We start from the raw sequence: 21,603 nt of genomic DNA, 5'->3' as shown, positions 1-21,603 counted from the left end.
GAAAATATGACAGAAATTGGGGCAAAATTTGGGGGAAAACAGTGAAAATTGTGATTTTGGGTTGCATTTACCAAAAATCTGTGTTTTTTTTCACCCCATTTTCAGCCGTTTTTCAACCAATCTTGGGGGCCAAATTCTTGCTGTAATTTATGGGAATTTGGTGAAAATTGGGGGAAAATTGAACTTTTTGAGGTGTTGACCCAAATTTGTTTTTTTTTTTAGGATTATTTTGGACCAAAATTGGGAAAAATTTGGGGTAAAATTGGGTGAAAGTGGCTGAAAATTGAATGGAAGAATTGAATGGCTGAAAATTTAGGAGATTTTTTGGGGGAAAATTGGGGGAAAACTGGTAAGAATTGGTAAAAATTGGGTGAAAGGAGGTGAAAATTAATGAAAATCAGGGAATATTGGGTGAAAAAATGGGGGAAAATCGGATAAAATTGGGCAAAATTTGCTGAAAACTGGTGGAAAATTGGGCAAGAATTGGAAGCAGATCGTCTGAAAACTGGGTGAAAATTGGGCAAAAATGGGACAAAACGGGTCAAAATAGGTTAAAAAATTACTAAAATTGGGGGAAAATAGGTGAAAATCTGCAAATATTGGGTAAAAACGGTGGAAAATGGGTGAAAATTACCCCAAATTGGGCAAAAATATCTGAAAATCCCCATTTTTCGTGCAGCATTTTGGATCAGTATTGGTTGAAAATCAGCCCCCAAAAATGCTCCAAAACGCCTCAAAATCGTCCAAAAATGGGATGAAAAGATGAATTTTTGACCATGCACTGAATGTTGCCAAATTCCAGAAGAATTCTGGGTCAAAATTGAATGAAAATTGGGTGAAAATTGGGTAAGAATTGGGCAAAAATGGCTAAAAATCAAACGGAAATTGGCTGAAAATTAGGGGGAAGTTTTGGTGAAAATTAGGCAAAAACGGGCAAATATTTGGGGAAAAGAAGAGAAAATGTATGAAAATCAGTGAATACTGGGTGAAAAATGGGGAAAATTCGATAAAATTGGGCAAAAATGGCTAAAAATTGTTCGAAAATTGGGTCAACAATTGGATGCAAATTGTCTGAAAATCGGGGGAAATTTTGGGGCAAAACTGGGGGAAAATGGGTAAAAATGAGTCAGAATTGTGTGAAAAGAGATTAAAATGGTTAAAAATCACTAAAATTAGTAATACTGGTTGAAAAAAAGTGGAAAATACCCCTAAAAGACCCAAAAATGGTAAAAAGAAATCTGAAAATCCCCATTTTTGGCAGGTTGTTTTCAGCTGTGATTGGCTGAAAATCCACCCCAAAAATGCACCAAAACGCCTCAAAATTGCCCCAAAATGGGATGAAAAGATGAATTTTTGATCATGCACTGAAAGCCCTCAAATTCCAGAAGAATTCTGGGTCGAAATTTTGTGAAAATACCCCAAAATGGTAAAAAAAAATCTGAAAATCCCCATTTTTGGCACGTTGTTTTCGACCGCGATTGTCTGAAAATCCACCCCAAAAATGCTCCAAAACGCCTCAAAATCGCCCCAAAATGGGATGAAAAGATGAATTTTTGATCAGGCACTGAAAGCCCTCAAATTCCAGAAGAATTCTGGGTCGAAATTGGGTGAAAATACCCAAAAATGGTAAAAAAAAATCTGAAAATCCCCATTTTTAGCAGGTTGTTTTCAGCCGCGATTATCTGAAAATCCACCCCAAAAATGCTCCAAAATGCCTCAAAATCGCCCCAAAATGGGATGAAAAGATGAATTTTTGATCAGGCACTGAAAGCCCTCAAATTCCAGAAGAATTCTGGGTCGAAATTGGGTGAAAATACCCAAAAATGGTAAAAAAAAATCTGAAAATCCCCATTTTTAGCAGGTTGTTTTCAGCCGCGATTGTCTGAAAATCCACCCCAAAAATGCTCCAAAACGCCTCAAAATCGCCCCAAAATGGGATGAAAAGATGAATTTTTGATCAGGCACTGAAAGCCCTCAAATTCCAGAAGAATTCTGGGTCGAAATTGGGTGAAAATACCCAAAAATGGTAAAAAAAAATCTGAAAATCCCCATTTTTAGCAGGTTGTTTTCAGCCGCGATTATCTGAAAATCCACCCCAAAAATGCTCCAAAATGCCTCAAAATCACCCCAAAATGGGATGAAAAGATGAATTTTTGATCATGCACTGAATGTTGCCAAATTCCAGAAGAATTCTGGGTCAAAATTTTGTGAAAATACCCCAAAATGGTAAAAAAAAATCTGAAAATCCCCATTTTTGGGAGGTTGTTTTCGGCTGTGATTGGCTGAAAATCAGCCCCCAAAATGCTCCAAAACGCCTCAAAATCACCCCAAAATGGCCCCAATTTCCCCCTTTTTTTCCCCTCTTTGCCCAAAACTGCCTTTTTTCTCCCCAGATTTGGACTGCACGTCGTTGATGTGGGACCAGGAGGAAAACGGCAGCGATTTGTGGACGGCCGTCACCTTCGCCATCCTCTTCATCCTCAGTCTTTTCTATGGGGCTGGAGTCACCCTCGTTAAGGTACCGCCCCTCGTTAGCGCTAATTAAGGCGCCCGGGGCGGATGGGGATTAATTAAGACCTCCTTTGAGGTGTTTGGAAGGGATGGAAAGCGTTGAAAGGCCGAAAATTGACCTCGCCTGACCCCAAATCGACCCCAAATCGACCCCGGTGACCCCAACGTGACCCCTGTGACCTCGAGTGACCCCAAATTGACCCCGGGTGACCCCTGTGACCCCGAGTGACCTTGAAGTTGACCTCAAATTGACCCCAAGCTGATCCCGTGACCCGGAATTGACCCCAAGTGACCTCAAGTGACCCCAACGTTGACCTTCAGTGACCCCAGTGTGACCCCAAATGACCCCAAGTGACCCCAAAGTTTACCTCAAGTGACCCCAAGTGAGCCCATGTGACCCCAAGTGACCCCCAGTGTGACCTCGAGCGACCCCAAATGACCCCAAGCTGACCCCAATGTGACCCCAAGTGACCTCTGTGACCCCAAATGTCCCCAAAGTTGACCCCAAGTGACCCCAAATGAACTCAAATGACCCCAGCGTGACCCCAAGTGACCTCAAAGGGACCCCAAATGACCCCAAGTGACCACATTGTGACCCCAAATGTCCCCAAAGTTGACCCCAAGTGACCTCAAAGGGACCCCAGTGACCCCTGTGACCACAAGTGACCCCAAAGTGACCCCAAAGTGACCCCAATGTGACCCCAGTGTGACCCCACTGACCTCAAAGGGACCCCACTGTGACCCCAAGTGACCCCAACGTTGACCTCAAATGACCCCAAATGACCCCCAGCGTGACCCCAAGTGACCCCAAATGACCCATGTGACCCCAAATGAATCCACGTGACCCCAAAGTTGACCTCAAGTGACCTCAAGTGACCCTAAGTGACCCCATTTGACCCCAAGTTACCCCAATGTGACCCCAAGTGACCCCTGTGACCCCTAATGACCCCCAACGTGACCCCAAGTGACCTTAGTATGACCTCAAGTGACCCCAATGTGACCCCATGTGATCCCAAGTGACCCCAAATGACCCCTAACATGACCCCAAGTGACCTCAATATGACCTCGAGTGACTCCAAATGACCCCAAGTGACCTCAATGTGATCTCGAGTGACCCCAATGTGACCTCGAGTGACCCCAAGTGACCCCAAATGAATCCACGTGACCCCAATGTGACCCCAAATGACCCCAATGTGACCCCAAGTGACCTCTGTGAGCCCAAATGACCCCAATGTGACCCTTGTGACCCCCAATGACCCCCAATGTGACCTCAAGTCCCCCCCAAATGACCCCAAACCGACCCCAAGTGACCCCAAATGACCCCAATGTGACCTCAAGTGACCCCTGTGACCCCTAACATGACCCCAAGTGACCTCAATGTGATCTCGAGTGACCCCAATGTGACCTCGAGTGACCCCTGTGACCCCTAACATGACCCCAAGTGACCCCAAGTGACCCCTGTGAGCCCAAATGACCCCAAAGTTGACCCCAAGTGACCCCAATATGACCCCAAGTGACCCAATGTGCCCCCAAGTGACCCCAATGTGACCCTTGTGACCCCAAATGACCCCCAATGTGACCTCAAGTCACCCCAAATGACCCCAAACCGACCCCAAGTGACCCCAAATGACCCCAAGTGACCTCAATGTGACCCCAAGTGGCCTCAAGTGACCCCTGTGACCCCAATTGACCCCCAACGTGACCCCAACGTGACCCCTGTGACCCCAAATGACCCCCAATGTGACCCCAAGTCACCCCAAATGACCCCCAATGTGACCTCAAGTCACCCCCAAATGACCCCAAACTGACCCCAAATGACCCCAAATGACCCCAATGCGACCTCAAGTGACCCCTGTGACCCCAATTGACCCCCAACGTGACCCCAACGTGACCTCAAATGACCCCAATGTGACCCCAAACGACCCCCACCAAAAAAACGTGATTTTTTAAAATCCAGTTTTAGCAAATAAAGGAATTTTGGACTCATTTCTGTGCCTCAAAATGGGATTTTTTCCCCCCATTCTGGGGCAAAAGTGGGGAATTTTGGGGAGAAAATGGGGAAACTTGGGGGGAAAATTGTGGATTTTGGGCAAAAATCGGGAATTTGGGGGGAAAAATTGTGGAATTTGGGGCAAAACTGGGAATTTGGGGGCAAAATTGGGGAATTTGGGGGAGAAATAATGGGATTTGGGGGGAAAATGGGGAATTTGGGGCAGATAATTGGGGAATTTGGGCAAAAATTGGGAGTTTTGGGGAGAAAAATGGGAATTTTAGGGAAAATTGGGGAATTTTGGGCAGAAAAAATGGGATGTTGGTCAAAAACAGGGAATTTTTGGCAGATAGTTGGAGAATTTGGGCAAAAGTTGGGAGTTTTGGGGAGGAAAGTGGGAATTTTAGGGAAAATTGGGGAATTTGGGGAGAAAAATGGGGAATCTGGGGGAAAAATAAGGAATTTTGGGGAGAAAAAAATGGGATGCTGAGTAAAAAAGGGGAATTTGGGGCAGATAATTGGGGATTTTTGACAAAAATTGGGAGTTTGGGGGAAATAAATGTGGATTTGGGTTAAAAATGGGGAATTTTGGGGAGAAAATGGGGGATTTGGGGAGAAAATTAGGGAACTTGGGGGAAAAATTGTAGATTTTGGGCTAAAAATGGGGTAATAGGGGGGAAAACTGTGAATTTTGGGTAAAAATGGGGAATTCAACGGAGAAATTAGGGAATTTGGGGCAAAATTGGGGAATCTGGGGGAGAAAAAATGGGATTTTGGGCAAAAATTGGGAGTTTGGAGGAGAAAAAAATGGGATTTTGGGTAAAAATGGGGAATTTAGGGGAGAAAATGGGGGATTTGGGGAGAAAATGGGGAACTTGGGGGAAAAAAATGTAGATTTTGAGCAAAAATGGAGAATTAGGAGGAAAAACTATGAATTTTGGGGAGAAAAATGGGGAATTTGGGCAAAAAATTGGAGTTTTGGAGAGAAAATTGGGGATTCTGGGAAAAAATGGGGAATTTGGGGGAGAAAAATGGGGAATTTGGGGAGAAAATTGGGGAACTTGGGGGAAAAATTGTAGATTTTGAGCAAAAATGGGGTAATAGGGGGGAAAACTGTGAATTTTGGGTAAAAATGGGGAATTTTGGGGAGAAAATAGGGAATTTGGGGCAAAATTGGAGAATTTGGGGGAGAAAAAATGGGATTTTGAGGTTAAATGGGGAATTTTGGGCAGATAATTGGGGAACTTGGGCAAAAATTGGGAGTTTTGAGGAGAAAAAATGGGATTTGGGGTAAAAATGGGGAATTTGGGGAGAAAATGGAGGATTTGGGACAAAAAATGGTGAATTTGGGAGAAAACCTGTGAATTTTGGGTAAAAATGGGGAATTTTGGGGTGAAAATAGGGAATTTGGGGCAAAATTGGGGAATTTGGGGGAGAAAAAATGGGATTTGGGGGAAAAATTGGGAATTTTGGGCAGAAAAATTGGGAATTTGGGCAAAAAATTGGAGTTTTGGGGAGAAAATTAGAGATTCTGGGAAAAATGGGGAATTTGGGGAGAAAATGGGGGATTTGGGGAGAAAATGGGAAACTTGGTGGAAAAATTGTAGATTTTGGGCAAAAAAAGGGGGAAATTGGGGGAAAACTGTGAATTTTGGGTAAAAATGGGGAATTTTGGGGAGAAAATAGGGAATTTGGGGCAAATTTGGGAATTTGGGGGAGAAATAATGGGATTTTGGGCAAAAATTGGGAGTTTGGAGGAGAAAAAAAATGGGATGTTGGGCAAAAATGGGGAATTTGGGGAGAAAATGGTGATTTGGGGAGAAAATGGGGAACTTGGGGAAAAAAAATGTAGATTTTGAGCAAAAATGGAGAATTAGGAGGAAAAACTGTGAATTTTGGGTAAGAAATGGGAATTTGGGTGAGAAATTAGGGAATTTGGGGCAAAATTGGGGAATTTGGGGGAGAAATAATGGGATTTTGGGGAAAAATGGGGAATTTTGGGCAGATAATTGGGGATTTTGGACAAAAATTGGGAGTTTGGAGGAGAAAAAAATGGGATGTTGGGCAAAAATGGGGAATTTGGGGAGAAATTGGAGGATTTGGGGAAAAAAATGGGGAATTTTGGGGAGAAAATTGGGGACTTGGGAAAAAATGTGGAATTTTGGGTGGAAAATGGGAAACTTGGGGGGAAAAAAAGTGGATTTGGGACAAAAAATGGGGAATTTGGGAGAAAACCTGTGAATTTTGGGTAAAAATGGGGAATTTGGGGGAGAAAATAGGGAATTTGGGGCAAAATTGGGGAATTTGGGGGAGAAAAAATGGGATGTTGGGGAAAAATGGGGAATTTTGGGCAGATAATTGGGGATTTGGGGCAAAAATTGGGAGTTTGGGGGAGAAAATTGGGGATTTTGGGTTAAAATGAGGAATTTGGGGAGAAAATGGAGGATTTGGGGAAAAAGATGGGGAATTTTGGGGAGAAAATTGGGGATTTGGGAAAAAATGTGGAATTTTGGGTGGAAAATGGGAAACTTGGGGAAAAAAATGTGGATTTGGGACAAAAAATGGTGAATTTGGGAGAAAACCTGTGAATTTTGGGGAGAAAAATGGGGAATTTTGGGGTGAAAATAGGGAATTTGGGGCAAAATTGGGGAATTTGGGGGAGAAAAAATGGGATGTTGGGGAAAAATGGGGAATTTTGGGCAGATAATTGGGGAATTTGGGCAAAAATTAGGAGTTTGGGGGAGAAAATTGGGGATTTGGGGTAAAAATGGGGAGTTTTGGGGAGAAAATTGAGGATTTGGGGAAAAAATGGGGCATTTTGGGGAGAAAATCGGGGATTTGGGAAAAAAATGGGGAATTTTGTGTGGAAAAAATGGGATATTGGGGAAAAAGTGTGGATTTTTGGGGGAGGATTGGGGATTTGGGGGAAAAAAACTGGGATGTGGGGCAAAAATCGTGATTTTTGATTCAAAAAATGGTGATTTGGGGGGAAAGAAGGAAGATTTTGGGGAAAACTGGGGAATTTTGGGTTAAAAAATGGGGGATTTGGGGCAAAACTGGGGAATTTGGGGGAGGAAATTGGGGATTTGGGGCAGAAATGGGGAATTTTGGGTGGAGAAATGGGGATATTGGGGCAAAAATGTGGATTTTTGGTAGGGGAATGGGGATTTGGGGGGAAAAAACTGGGATTTGGGGCAAAAATAGTGATTTTTGAATTAAAAAATGGTGATTTTGGGGGAAAGAAGGAGGATTTGGGAAAAAACTGGGGAATTTTGGGTTGAAAAATGGGAAATTGGGGGAAAAATGGGGATTTTTGGGGGGAGGATTGGGGATTTGGGGGAAAAAACTGGGATTTGGGGCAAAAATAGTGATTTTTTGTAACAATGGGGATTTTGGTGGGGAAAACGGTGAATTTGTGGGTAAAAAATTGAATTTTTGAGGGGAAAATTGGGATTTTGGGGTCCCAAAAATGGGGATTTGGGGCAAAATGGGGAATTTTTGGTGGAAAAAATGGGATATTGGGGCAAAAATGGGGATTTTTGGTAGGGGAGGATTGGGGATTTGGGGTAAAAAAGCTGGGATTTGGGTCAAAAATAGTGATTTTTGATTCAAAAAATGGTGATTTTGGGGGAAAGAAGGAGGATTTTGGGGAAAACTGGGGAATTTTGGGTGGAAAAATGGGGGATTTGGGGCAAAACTGGGGAATTTGGGGGAGGAAATTGGGGATTTGGGGCAGAAATGGGGAATTTTGGGTGGAAAAATGGGGATTTTGGGGCAAAAATGTGGATTTTTGGTTGGGGAATGGGGATTTGGGGGGAAAAAACTGGGATTTGGGTAAAAAGTAGTGATTTTTGATTCAAAAAATGGCGATTTTGGGGGAAAGAAGGAGGATTTGGGAAAAAACTGGGGAATTTTGGGTTGAAAAATGGGAAATTGGGGGAAAAATGGGGATTTTTTGGGGGAGGATTGGGGATTTGGGGGAAAAAAACTGGGATTTGGGGCAAAAATAGTGATTTTTTGTAACAGTGTGGATTTTGGTGGGGAAATGGTGAATTTGTGGGTAAAAAATTGAATTTTTGAGGGGAAAATTGGGATTTTGGGGTCCCAAAAATGGGGACTTGGGGCAAAATGGGGAATTTTTGGTGGAAAAAATGGGATATTGGGGCAAAAATGGGGATTTTTGGTAGGGGAGGATTGGGGATTTGGGGTAAAAAAGCTGGGATTTGGGTCAAAAATAGTGATTTTTGATTCAAAAAATGGTGATTTTGGGGGAAAGAAGGAGGATTTTGGGGAAAACTGGGGAATTTTGGGTTGAAAAATGGGGGATTTGGGGCAAAACTGGGGAATTTGGGGGAGGAAATTGGGGATTTGGGGCAGAAATGGGGAATTTTGGGTGGAGAAATGGGGATATTGGGGCAAAAATGTGGATTTTTGGTAGGGGAATGGGGATTTGGGGGGAAAAAACTGGGATTTGGGTAAAAAGTAGTGATTTTTGATTCAAAAAATGGTGATTTTGGGGGAAAGAAGGAGGATTTGGGAAAAAACTGGGGAATTTTGGGTTGAAAAATGGGAAATTGGGGGAAAAATGGGGATTTTTTGGGGGAGGATTGGGGATTTGGGGGAAAAAAACTGGGATTTGGGGCAAAAATGGTGATTTTTGTTTAAAATGGGGATTTGCGGGTTAAAAATGGGGATTTGGGGCAAAAATGGGGATTTTTGGGGGGAGGATTGGGAATTTGGGGGAAAAAACTGGGATTTGGGTCAAAAATGGGGAATTTTTGGTGGAAAAATGGGGATTTTGGGGCAAAAATGTGGATTTTTGGTAGGGGAACGGGAATTTTGGGGGGAAAAAGTGGGATTTGGGGCAAAAATGGTGATTTTTGTTTAAAATGGAAATTTGGGGGATAAAAATGGGGATTTTGGGCAAAAATGGGGAATTTTGGGTGGAAAAATGGGGATATTGGGACAAAAATGGGGATTTTGGTAGGGGAATGGGGATTTTGGGGAAAAAAAATGGGATTTGGGGCAAAAATTGTGATTTTTGATTCAAAAAATGGTGATTTGGGAGGAAAGAAGGAAGATTTTGGGGAAAACTGGGGAATTTTGGGTTGAAAAATGGGAGATTTGGGGCAAAACTGGGGAATTTGGGGGAGAAAATTGGGGATTTGGGGCAGAAATGGGGAATTTTGGGTGGAAAAATGGGGATATTGGGGCAAAAATGGGGATTTTTGATAGGGGAATGGGGATTTGGGGGAAAAAATGGGGATTTGGGGCAAAAATGGGGAATTTTTGGTGGAAAAATGGGGATATTGGGGTAAAAATGTGGATTTTTGGTAGGGAAATGGGAATTTTGTGGGTAAAAAACTGGGATTTGGGGCAAAAATGGTGATTTTTGTTTAAAATGGGGATTTGGTGGTCAAAAATTGGGATTTTGGGCAAAAATGGGGAATTTTGGGTGGAAAAATGGGGATATTGGGGCAAAAATGGGGATTTTTGGTAGGGGAATGGGAATTTTTGGTGGAAAAATGGGGATTTGGTACAAAAATGAAGAATTTTTGGTGGAAAAATTGGGATATTGGGGCAAAAATGTGGATTTTTGGGGGGAGGATTGGGGATTTGGGGGAAAAACTGGGATTTGGGGCAAAAATCGTGATTTTTGATTCAAAAAATGGTGATTTTGGGGGAAAAAAGGAGGATTTTGGGGAAAACTGGGGAATTTTGGGTTGAAAATCTGGGAAATTGTGGCAAAATTGTGGATTTTTTGGGGAGGATTGGGGATTTGGGATAAAAAATGGGGATTTGGGGCAAAAATGGGGAATTTTGGGTGGAAAAATGGGGATATTGGGGCAAAAATGGGGATCTTTGGTAGGGGAATGGGAATTTTTGGGTGGAAAAACTGGGATTTGGGGCAAAAGTGGTGATTTTTGTTAAAAATGGGGATTTGGTGGTCAAAAATTGGGATTTTGGGCAAAAATGGGGAATTTTGGGTGGAAAAATGGGGATATTGGGGCAAAAATGGGGATTTTTGGGGGGAGGATTGGGGATTTGAGGGAAAAAAAACTGGGATATTGGGGCAAAAATACTCATTTTTGTTCAAAATGGGGATTTGGTGGTCAAAAATGGGGATTTTGGGCAAAAATGGGGATTTTTGGGTTGAAAAATGGGGATATTGGGGCAAAAATGGGGATTTCTGGGATGAGGATTGGGAATTTGGGGGAAAAAACTGGTATTTGGGGCAAAAATCGTGATTTTTGGTTCAAAAAATGGTGATTTGTGGTGGAAAAATGGAGGATTTGGGAAAAAACTGGGGAATTTTGGGTTGAAAAATGGGGGATTTGGGGCAAAACTGGGGAATTTGGGGTAGAAAAGTGGGGATTTGGGGCAGAAATGGGGAATTTTTGGTGGAAAAATGGGGATTTTGGGGCAAAAATGTGGATTTTTGGTAGGGGAACGGGAATTTTGGGGGAAAAAAACTGGGATTTGGGGCAAAAATAGTGATTTTTGTTAAAAATGGGGATTTGGGGGATAAAAATTGGGATTTTGGGCAAAAATGGGGAATTTTGGGTGGAAAAATGGGGATATTGGGACAAAAATGGGGATTTTTGGTGCAGGATTGTGGATTTGGGGGAAAAAATGGGGATTTTGGGCAAAAATGGGGAATTTTGGGTGGAAAAATGGGGATTTTGGGGCAAAAATTGGGATTTTTGGTAGGGAAATGGGAATTTTAGGGGGAAAAAACTGGGATTTGGGGCAAAAATAGTGATTTTTGTTAGAAATGCGGATTTTGGGGTGCAAACACTCCGAGTAGAAATCTCCAAAATCGCCAAAAAGCCACAAAACACCTCAAAAAAATCCACAAAATACGACTTTTATTGGACGAAAACCGCGCGGATTTTGGGGTGAAATCGTTGGATTTGCAGAACGAAATATTTACAGCTGTTTGGGTTTTTTTTGTCGGTTGTTTTTTGGGTGGAAAAACCCCAAAATTGGGGATTTTGGGGGATGTGGAGGAGACGTCGGGAGGCGGCGAAATCAGCTCCAAAATTTGGGGTCATTTCACCTGAAATTGGGAAAAGAGAAAAAGGTGGAATGAGAGGAGAAACGCCGGGGTGGATTTTGGGGGAAAAAAGGGGGATTTTGGGAAAATTGGGGAGGAAAATGAGGATTTTTGGGTGGGAGTTTGGGGGAAAACGGGGAATTTTTGGGGGGGGTGGGGAAAATTGAGGGGAAATGGGGAAATTTGGGGGAAAATGTGGGGTTTTGGGGAGGAAAAGTGGGGATTTGGGGCAAAAATTGGGATTTTTGGTAAAAAGTTGTGAGTTTGGGGGGAAAATTGGGGTTTTTTGGTAAAAATTGGGGCTTGAGGGGGAAAAATGGGGATTTTGGGGTGGAAAAGTGGGGATTTGGGGCAAAAATGTTGAAAAATAGAATTTGGGGGGGGGGAAATGGGGGATTTTAGGGCAAAATGGGGATTTTTAGGTGGAAAAATGGGGAATTTGGGTCAAAAATGGAGATTTTTGGTAAAAATGGGGATTTTGGGGGCAGAAATGGGGAATTTGGGGTGGAAAAGTGGGGAATTTGGGTGGAAAAAAGGGGGATTTGGGGCAAAAATGTTGGAAAATAGAATTTTTTGGGGGGGAAATGGGGGATTTTAGGGCAAAATGGGGATTTTTAGGTGGAAAAATTGGGATTTCGGGTCAAAATTGGAGATTTTTAGTAAAAATGGGGATTTTAGGGCAGAAATGGGGAATTTGGCGTAGAAAAGTGGGGATTTGGGGCAAAAATGTTGGAAAATAGAATTTTGGGGAGGGGGGAAATGGGGGATTTGGGGGCAAAATGAGGATTTTTAGGTGGAAAAATGGGGAATTCGGGTCAAAAATTGAGATTTTTGGTAAAAATGGGGATTTTGGGGGCAGAAATGGGGAATTTGGGGTGGAAAAGTGGGGATTTGGGGCAAAAATGTTGGAAAATAGAAATTTTTTGGGGGGGAAATGGGGGATTTTAGGGCAAAATGGGGATTTTTAGGTGGAAAAATGGGGATTTCAGGCAAAAATGGAGATTTTTGGGTGGAAAATTGGGGGTTTGGGGGCACAACTGGGGAATTTGGGGGAGGAAATTGAGGATTTGGGGCAGAAATGGGGAATTTTGGGTGGAAAAATGGGGATATTGGGGCAAAAATGTGGATTTTTGGTAGGGGAATGGGGATTTGGGGGAAAAAAACTGGGATTTGAGGCAAAAATAGTGATTTTTTTTAACAATGGGGATTTGGGGGTCAAAAATGGGGATTTGGGGCAAAAATGGGGAATTTCGGGTTGAAAAATGGGGATATTGGGGCAAAAATGGGGATTTTTGGGGTGAGGATTGGGGATTTGGGGAAAAAATGGGGATTTGGGACAAAAATTGGGAATTTTTGATGGAAAAATGGAGATTTTAGGCGTAAAAAAAGAGGATTTGGGGAAAAATTGGGGAATTGGGGTAAAAAAATGGGCGATTTGGGGCTAAACTGAGGGATTTGGGTAAAAAAATGGGGGATTTGTGGTGGAAAAATGGGGATTTGGGGGCAAAAATGGGGATTTTTGGTAGGGGAATGGGGATTTGGGGGAAAAAATGGGGATTTGGGGCAAAAATGGGGAATTTTTGGTGGAAAAATGGGGATATTGGGGCAAAAATGGGGATTTTTGTGGGGAGGATTTGGGATTTGGGGGAAAAAATGGGGATTTGGGGCAAAAATGGGGAATTTTTGATGGAAAAATTGGGATATTCGGGGCAAAAATGGGGATTTTTGGGGGGAGAATTGGGGATTTGGGGGAAAAAACTGGGATTTGGGGCAAAAATAGTGATTTTTGATTCAAAAAATGGTGATTTGGGGGGAAAGAAGGAGGATTTGGGGCAAAAATGGGGAATTTTGGGTGGAAAAATGGGGATATTGTGGCAAAAATGGGGATTTTTGGGGGTGAGGATTGGGGATTTGGGGGAAAAAATGGGGATTTGGGACAAAAATGGGGAATTTTTGATGGAAAAATGGAGATTTTAGGCGTAAAAAAAGAGGATTTGGGGCAAAATTGGGGAATTGGGGTAAAAAAATGGGCGATTTGGGGCTAAACTGAGGGATTGGGGGCAAAAATGGGGACATTGGGGTAAAAATATGGATTTTGGGGGGAGGATTGGGGATTTGGGGGAAAAAACTGGGATTTGGGGCAAAAAAAAGTGAGCATTTTGGGGCTTTTTTGCCCAAAATTGGTGTTTTTTGCCCCAAAAAATTGGTTACCTTGATGAGGGTGACGGTGGCGCTGTAGAAGAGGCTGAGGATGAAGAGGACGATGAAGGTGGAGGCTGTGGCCCAAAGGTTGCGGATGTCGTCGTCCTCTTCAGCTTCCAGCGCCGAATCCAGGAGATCTGCCCCAAAAATGAATCGATTTTGGGTCAAATTCGGACGATTTTGGGTCATTTTGGGGGAAAAATGGGGGCTTTCGATTGCAGAGGGATTTTGGGTAGGGAATTTGGGGGAAAAATGGGGGATTTTGGGGGTGAAAATGGGGATCGAAGTCCATTTTGGCTTCTAGAGTGGAATCCGGGAGATCTGCCCCAAAAATGAATCGATTTTGGGTCAAATTCTGACGATATTGGGTCATTTTTTGGGGAAAAATGGGGGTTTTTGATTAAAGGGGGGGAAATAGAGATTTTTTGGGGTGGAATAGGGGAATTTTGGGGGTGAAAATGGGGATCAAAGTCCCTTTTGGCATCCAGTGCTGAATCCAGGAGATCTGCCCCAAAAATGAATCGATTTTGGGTCAAATTCTGACGATTTTCGGTCATTTTTGGGGGGAAAAATGGGGGTTTTTGATTGCAGAGGGATTTTGGGTAGGGAATTTGGGGGGAAAATGGGGAATTTTGGGGGTGAAAATGGGGATCAAAGTCCCTTTTCGCTTCTGGAGTGGAATCCAGGAGATCTGCCCCAAAAATGAATCGATTTTGGGTCAAATTCGGATGGTTTTGGGTCATTTTGGGGGAAAAATGGGGGTTTTTGATTAAAGGGGTGGAAATCGGGGTTTTTGGGGGAAAAATGGGGGATTTTGGGGGTGAAAATGGGGATCGAAGTCCATTTTGGCTTCTAGAGTGGAATCCAGGAGATCTGCCCCAAAAATGAATCGATTTTGGGTCAAATTCTGACGATTTTGGGTCATTTTTGGGGGGAAAAATGGGGGTTTTTGATTAAAGGGGTGGAAATCGGGGTTTGGGGGGGAAAAATGGGGGATTTTGGGGGTGAAAATGGGAATCGAAGTCCATTTTTGCTTCTAGAGTGGAATCCAGGAGATCTGCCCCCAAAATGAATCGATTTTGGGTCAAATTTGGACGATTTTGGGTCATATTTGGGGAAAAATGGGTGTTTTTGATTATAGGGGGAGAAATCGGGGATTTTGGGGGAAAAATGGGGGATTTTGGGGGTGAAAATGGGAATCCAAGTCCATTTTGGCTTCTGGAGTGGAATCCAGGAGATCTGCCCCCAAAACGAATCGATTTTGGGTCAAATTTGGACGATTTTGGGTCATTTTTTGGGGAAAAATTGGGGTTTTTGATTAAAGGGGGGGAAATAGAGAATTTTTGGGGTGGAATAGGGGAATTTTGGGGGTGAAGATGGGGATCAAAGTCCCTTTTCGCTTCCAGCTCTGAATCCAGGAGATCTGCCCCAAAAATGAATCGATTTTGGGTCAAATTTGGACGATATTGGGTCATTTTTGGGGAAAAATGGGGGTTTTTGATTAAAGGGGGGGAAATAGAGATTTTTTGGGGTGGAATAGGGGAATTTTGGGGGTGAAAATGGGGATCAAAGTCCCTTTTGGCATCCAGTGCTGAATCCAGGAGATCTGCCCCAAAAATGAATCGATTTTGGGTCAAATTCTGACGATTTGGGGTCATTTTGGGGGGAAAAGTGGGGGTTTTTGATTATAAGGGGGGAAAATGTTTTTTTGGGGGGGGAAATTTGTTGAAAATAACGATTTTTGATCCAAAAATGGTGATTTTTGGTCAGAAATAGTGATTTTGGGGCAAAAAATGCTGATTTTGGGGCAAGAAAGTGCGAATTTTTCTGGAAATTGGGAATTTTGGAGAAAAATGGAGGTTTTTAGGGAGAAAAAATTGGCAATTTTGGGCGAAATATGGATATTTGGGGCAAAAAATGTGATTTTCTGGTGAAAATAGCAATTTTTGATCCAAAATGGTAATTTTTGGTCAGAAAGAGCGATTTTGGGGCAAAAAATGCTGATTTTTGGGCAAGAAAGTGTGATTTTTTTTGGAAATCGGGAATTCTGGAGAAAAATGAAGGTTTTTAGGGAAAGAAAACAGCGATTTTGGGGCAAAATATGGAGATTTGGGGCAAAAAATGTGGTTTTCTGGTGAAAACAGCAATTTTTGATCCAAAATGGTGATTTTTGATCAGAAAGAGCAATTTTGGGTCAAGAAATTGTGATTTTGTTCCCCAAAATTGGGATTTCTGGAGAAAAATTGATTTTTTAGGGAGAGAAAATGGCGATTTTGGGGCAAAATATGGAGATTTGGAGTAAAAAAAAAGTGACTTTCTTGTGAAAATAGCAATTTTTGATCCAAAATGGTGATTCTTAGTGAGAAATCGTGATTTGGGGTCAAAAAATGCTGATTTTTGGGCAAGGAAGTGAGAATTTTTCTGGAAATCGGGGATTTTGGAGAAAAATGGAGGTTTTTAGGGAGAAAAAAATGGCAATTTTGGGGCAAAATATGAAGATTTGGGGCAAAAAATGTGATTTTCTTGTGAAAATAGCAATTTTTGATCCAAAATGGTGATTTTTGGTCAGAAATCGTGATTTTGGGGCAAAAAATGCTGATTTTTGGGCAAGAAAATGCGAATTTTTCTGGAAATCGGGAATTCTGGAGAAAAATGGAGGTATTTAGGGAGAGAAAATGGCGATTCTGGGGCAAAATATGGAGTTTTGGGGCAAAAATGTGATTTTCTTGTGAAAATAGCAATTTTTGATCCAAAATGGTGACTTTTGGTCAGAAATCGTGATTTTGGGGCAAAAAATGCTGATTTTGTTCCCCAAAATTGGAGTTTTTGGAGAAAAATGGATTTTTTAGAGAGAAAATGGCGATTTGGGGGCAAAATATGGAGATTTGGGGCAAAAAATGTGATTTTCTTGTGAAAATAGCAATTTTTGATCCAAAATGGTGATTTTTTGTCAGAAATCGTGATTTTGGGGCAAAAAATGCTGATTTTATTCCCCAAAATTGGATTTTTTGGAGAAAAATGGATTTTGGGGGGAGAGAAAATGGCAATTTTGGGTCAAAATATGGAGATTTGGGGCAAAAAATGTGATTTTCTGGTGAAAATAACAATTTTTGATCCAAAATGGTGATTTTTGGTCAGAAAGAGTGATTTTGGGGCAAAAAATGCTGATTTTGGGGCAAGAAAATGCGAATTTTTCTGGAAATTGGGAATTTTGGAGAAAATTGGAGGCTTTTAGGGAGAAAAAATGGCGATTTTGGGGCAAAATATGGAGATTTGGGGCAAAAAATGTGATTTTCTGGTGAAAATAGCAATTTTTGATCCAAAACTGTGATTTTTGGTCCAAAACCGTGAATTTTTCCTGAAAAAATGAGATTTTTGGAGAAAAATTGGGATTTGGGGGGGGGGGGAAGCGAATTTGGGGCAAAAGTGGTGAATTTTGAGGAGAAAAGAGGAAATTTTGGGGCAAAAATTGCGATTTTTGGTAACGCAGCAAAATTGAATTTGGGGAAAAAGGAAAAAAAAGGGGGGAAAATTTTGGGGGGAAAATCGGGATTTTTGGGGGAAAATCGGGATTTTGGGGGGAAAATCGGGATTTTGGAGGGAAAATGGCCGCTTTTTTCTCAATTAAACCTCGGAACTAATTAAGATAATGACTCGGAGGATCCTAATTAAGACCGTCACCCAATTAACGCCTCTAATTACATCCATGACCCCAAATCTCCTAACGACATCAGCGACCCCAAACTCTCCTAATTAAGACAATGACCCCAATCTCCCTTAATTAAACAATGAACCCCATTTCCCCTAATTAAGATGATGACCCAAACCCTTCTAATTAGACCCAAGGCCTAATTAACCCCAATTAATTAACGACCAAAGCTCTTTCAGTGCTGACTTTGACCCAAACTCTCCTTGTGTTAACGATGACCCCAAATATTTTAATTGCAATTAAGACTAATTAATCCCAATTAAGCCCTCAAACCTCAATCCCTCTAATTAAGATAATGACTCAGATGATCCTAATTAAGACCATCACCCAATTAACGCCTCTAATTACATCCATGACCCCAAATCTCCTAACGACATTACCGACCCCAAACTCTCCTAATTAAGACAATGACCCCAAACTCCTCTAATTGAACCCCCAAACCCCAATCCCGCTAATTAAGATGATGACCCAAACCCTTCTAATTAGACCCAAGGCCTAATTAACCCCAATTAATTAATGACCAAAGCTCTTTCAGGGCTGATTTTGACCCAAACTCTCCCTATGTTTACGATGAACCCAAACACTTTTAATTGCAATTAAGACCAATCAACCCCAATTAAACCCTCAAACCCCAATCCCTCTAATTAAGATGGTGACTCTGACGATCCTAATTAAGACGACGACCCAAATTAAGCCCTCTAATTACACTAATGACCCCATATCTCCCAATGTTGACTTCAATCCCAATTCTCCCTGTCATGACCCCAAAACTCTCCTAATTAAACCGACCAACCCCCATCCCTCTAATTAAGACAAGGATTCAGACGACCCTAATTAAGATGACGACCCTAATTAAGCCCTCTAATTACACTAATGACCGCAAACTCTTCTGATAGAGACCCAGACCCCAACTCTCCCAACCCTGACCCCAAAACTCTCCCAATTTCATTTAAGAATAACTGATCCCAATTCTTTGAACCCCAATCCTCTAATTAAGACGATGACTCAGGTGATCCTAATTAAGACAACGACCCTAATTAAGCCCTCTAATTAAGCTAATGACCCCAAACTCTTCTGATAGTGAGGCTGACCCCAACTCTCCCAACCCTGACCCCAAAACTTTCCCAATTAAGACGACAATGACCCCAAACTCTCCCAGTTTCCACATGAACCCCAATCCCTCTAATTAAGACGACGATTCAGATGACCCTAATTAAGACGACGACCCTAATTAAGCCCTCTAATTACACTAATGACCCCAGTCTACCCCATTATTGACCTTGACCCAAAGAATCCCAACGATGACCACGACCCCAAACTCTCCCCATTTCATTTACGAATAATTGATCCCAATTCTTTGAACCCCAATCCTCTAATTAAGACGATGACTCAGATAACCCTAATTAAGACGACGACCCTAATTAAGCCCTCTAATTACGCTAATGACCCCACACTCTTCTGATAGTGACTCTGACACCAACTCTCCCAACCCTGACCCCAAAACTCTCCCAATTAAGACGACGATGACCCCAAACTCTCCCAGTTTCCACATGAACCCCAATCCCTCTAATTAAGACGACGACTCAGATGACCCTAATTAAGACGAAGACCCTAATTAAGCCCTCTAATTACGCTAATGACCCCAGTCTACCCCATTATTGACCTCGACGAAAGTATCCCAATGATGACCACGACCCCAAACTCTCCCAATTTCATTTACGAACAATTGATCCCAATTCTTTGCACCCTCATCCCTCTAATTAAGACGATGACTCAGATGATCCTAATTAAGACGACGACCCTAATTAAGCCCTCTAATTACGCTAATGACCCCACACTCTTCTGATAGTGACACAGACCCCAACTCTCCCAACCCTGACCCCAAAACTCTCCCAATTAAGACGACGATGACCCCAAACTCTCCCAGTTTAACCCATGAACCCCAATCCCTCTAATTAAGATGACGACTCAGGTGACCCTAATTAAGACGACGACCCTAATTAAGCCCTCTAATTATACTAATGACCCCACACACTTCTGAGAGTGACCCTGACCCCTAAACTCTCCCAAACATGACCCCAAAACTCTCCCAATTAAGACGACGATGACCCCAAACTCTCCCAGTTTCCACATGAACCCCAATCCCTCTAATTAAGATGACGACTCAGATGACCCTAATTAAGACGACGACCCTAATTAAGCCCTCTAATTACGCTAATGACCCCACACTCTTCTGATAGTGAGGCTGACCCCAACTCTCCCAACCCTGACCCCAAAACTCTCCCAATTAAGACGACGATGACCCCAAACTCTCCCAGTTTCCACATGAACCCCAATCCCTCTAATTAAGATGACGACTCAGATGACCCTAATTAAGACGACGACCCTAATTAAGCCCTCTAATTACGCTAATGACCCCACACTCTTCTGATAGTGAGGCTGACCCCAACTCTCCCAACCCTGACCCCAAAACTCTCCCAATTAAGACGACGATGACCCCAAACTCTCCCAGTTTCCACATGAACCCCAATCCCTCTAATTAAGATGACGACTCAGATGACCCTAATTAAGACGACGACCCTAATTAAGCCCTCTAATTACGCTAATGACCCCAGTCTACCCCATTATTGACCTTGACCCAAAGAATCCCAACGATGACCACGACCCCAAATCTCCCAATTTCATTTACAAACAACTGATCCCAATTCTTTGCTCCCCAATCCCTCTAATTAAGACAACGACTCAGATTATCCTAATTAAGATGACAACCCTAATTAAGCCCTCTAATTAAGCTAATGACCCCAAACTCTTCTGATAGTGAGGCTGACCCCAACTCTCCCAACCCTGACCCCAAAACTTTCCCAATTAAGACGACGATGACCCCAAACTCTCCCAGTTTCCACATGAACCCCAATCCCTCTAATTAAGATGACGACTCAGATGACCCTAATTAAGACGACGACCCTAATTAAGCCCTCTAATTACGCTAATGACCCCAGTCTACCCCATTATTGACCTTGACCCAAAGAATCCCAACGATGACCACGACCCCAAACTCTCCCGATTTCATTTACGAATAATTGATCCCAATTCTTTGAACCCCAATCCTCTAATTAAGACGATGACTCAGATGATCCTAATTAAGACGACGACCCTAATTAAGCCCTCTAATTACACTAATGACCCCAATCTGCCCCATGATTGACCTTGACCCAAAGTATCCCAACGATGAACCCAAACCCTTCCAATGCTACAACAACTCCGAATCCCTCCCAATCTTTTATGGAACAGGAGATCCCAATTAAGCCCTAATTACCCTCATTACCCTAACGAACCCAGCCCCTCTAATTAGAAGAACCAACCCACTCTCTACCAGTGTTGCCCCCGACCCCGAATCTCCACAATGAAGATGAAGACCCCCGATTGAAACCAACGACCCCAAAGGATAACGCCGCTTTAATCCCAATCAAATCACCTCTTCGACCCCAATTAACATATTTAATGGCTTAATTAAGAGCAGGCAGCAGCCGAATCGGCCAAAACCAGGGAGCCATTGACTTTACCTGAAGCCTTACCCCTCTAATTACCAGAACGACCCCAAATCCCTCTCCTCACGTTGATGATCCCCAGCCCTTCTAATTAGGGTCACCACCTCGATCCCATTTCATTAAGAGGATGACTCAGATGACCCTAATTAAGACGAAGACCCTAATTAAGCCCTCTAATTACACTAATGACCCCAATCTGCCCCATGATTGACCTTGACCCAAAGTATCCCAATGTTGAACCCAAACCCTTCCAATGCTACAACAACTCCGAATCCCTCCCAATCTTTTATGGAACAGGAGATCCCAATTAAGCCCTAATTACCCTCATTACCCTAACGAACCCAGCCCCTCTAATTAGAAGAACCAACCCACTCTCTACCAGTGTTGCCCCCGACCCCGAATCTCCACAATGAAGATGAAGACCCCCGATTGAAACCAACGACCCCAAAGGATAACGCCGCTTTAATCCCAATCCAATCACCTCTTCGACCCCAATTAACATAATTAATGGCTTAATTAAGAGCAGGCAGCAGCCGAATCGGCCAAAACCAGGGAGCCATTGACTTTACCTGAAGCCTTACCCCTC

General features: G+C 42.7%; 1 long non-coding RNA gene and 1 gene segment (V, D, J or C); both read right to left on the bottom strand.

Annotated features, from left to right (window-relative positions):
* Positions 1–3,492: 3,492 nt before the first annotated feature.
* LOC149913308 (uncharacterized) lies at positions 3,493–3,780 on the bottom strand. The gene is made up of 3 exons (XR_016461318.1): positions 3,739–3,780; positions 3,606–3,637; positions 3,493–3,564 (listed from the first exon to the last, which is right to left on the bottom strand). It is a non-coding gene; the product is annotated as an uncharacterized LOC149913308 (long non-coding RNA).
* A 7,573-nt stretch (positions 3,781–11,353) lies between these two features.
* LOC149913307 (Ig mu chain C region-like) overlaps positions 11,354–21,603 on the bottom strand; it is a 32,672-nt gene continuing 22,422 nt past the window's right edge. Inside the window, 2 exon segments of the C gene segment in view lie at positions 11,354–11,561; positions 13,770–13,897. Coding sequence covers positions 11,553–11,561; positions 13,770–13,897 — 137 coding nt within the window.

This window comes from Phasianus colchicus, chromosome 39, assembly GCF_987193195.1.
Source record: "Phasianus colchicus chromosome 39, bPhaCol1.hap1.1, whole genome shotgun sequence".
Lineage (NCBI taxonomy): Eukaryota > Metazoa > Chordata > Aves > Galliformes > Phasianidae > Phasianus > Phasianus colchicus.
The sequence above is the reverse complement of the archived record's forward strand: the minus strand, read 5'-3'. Positions and strand labels throughout refer to the sequence as shown.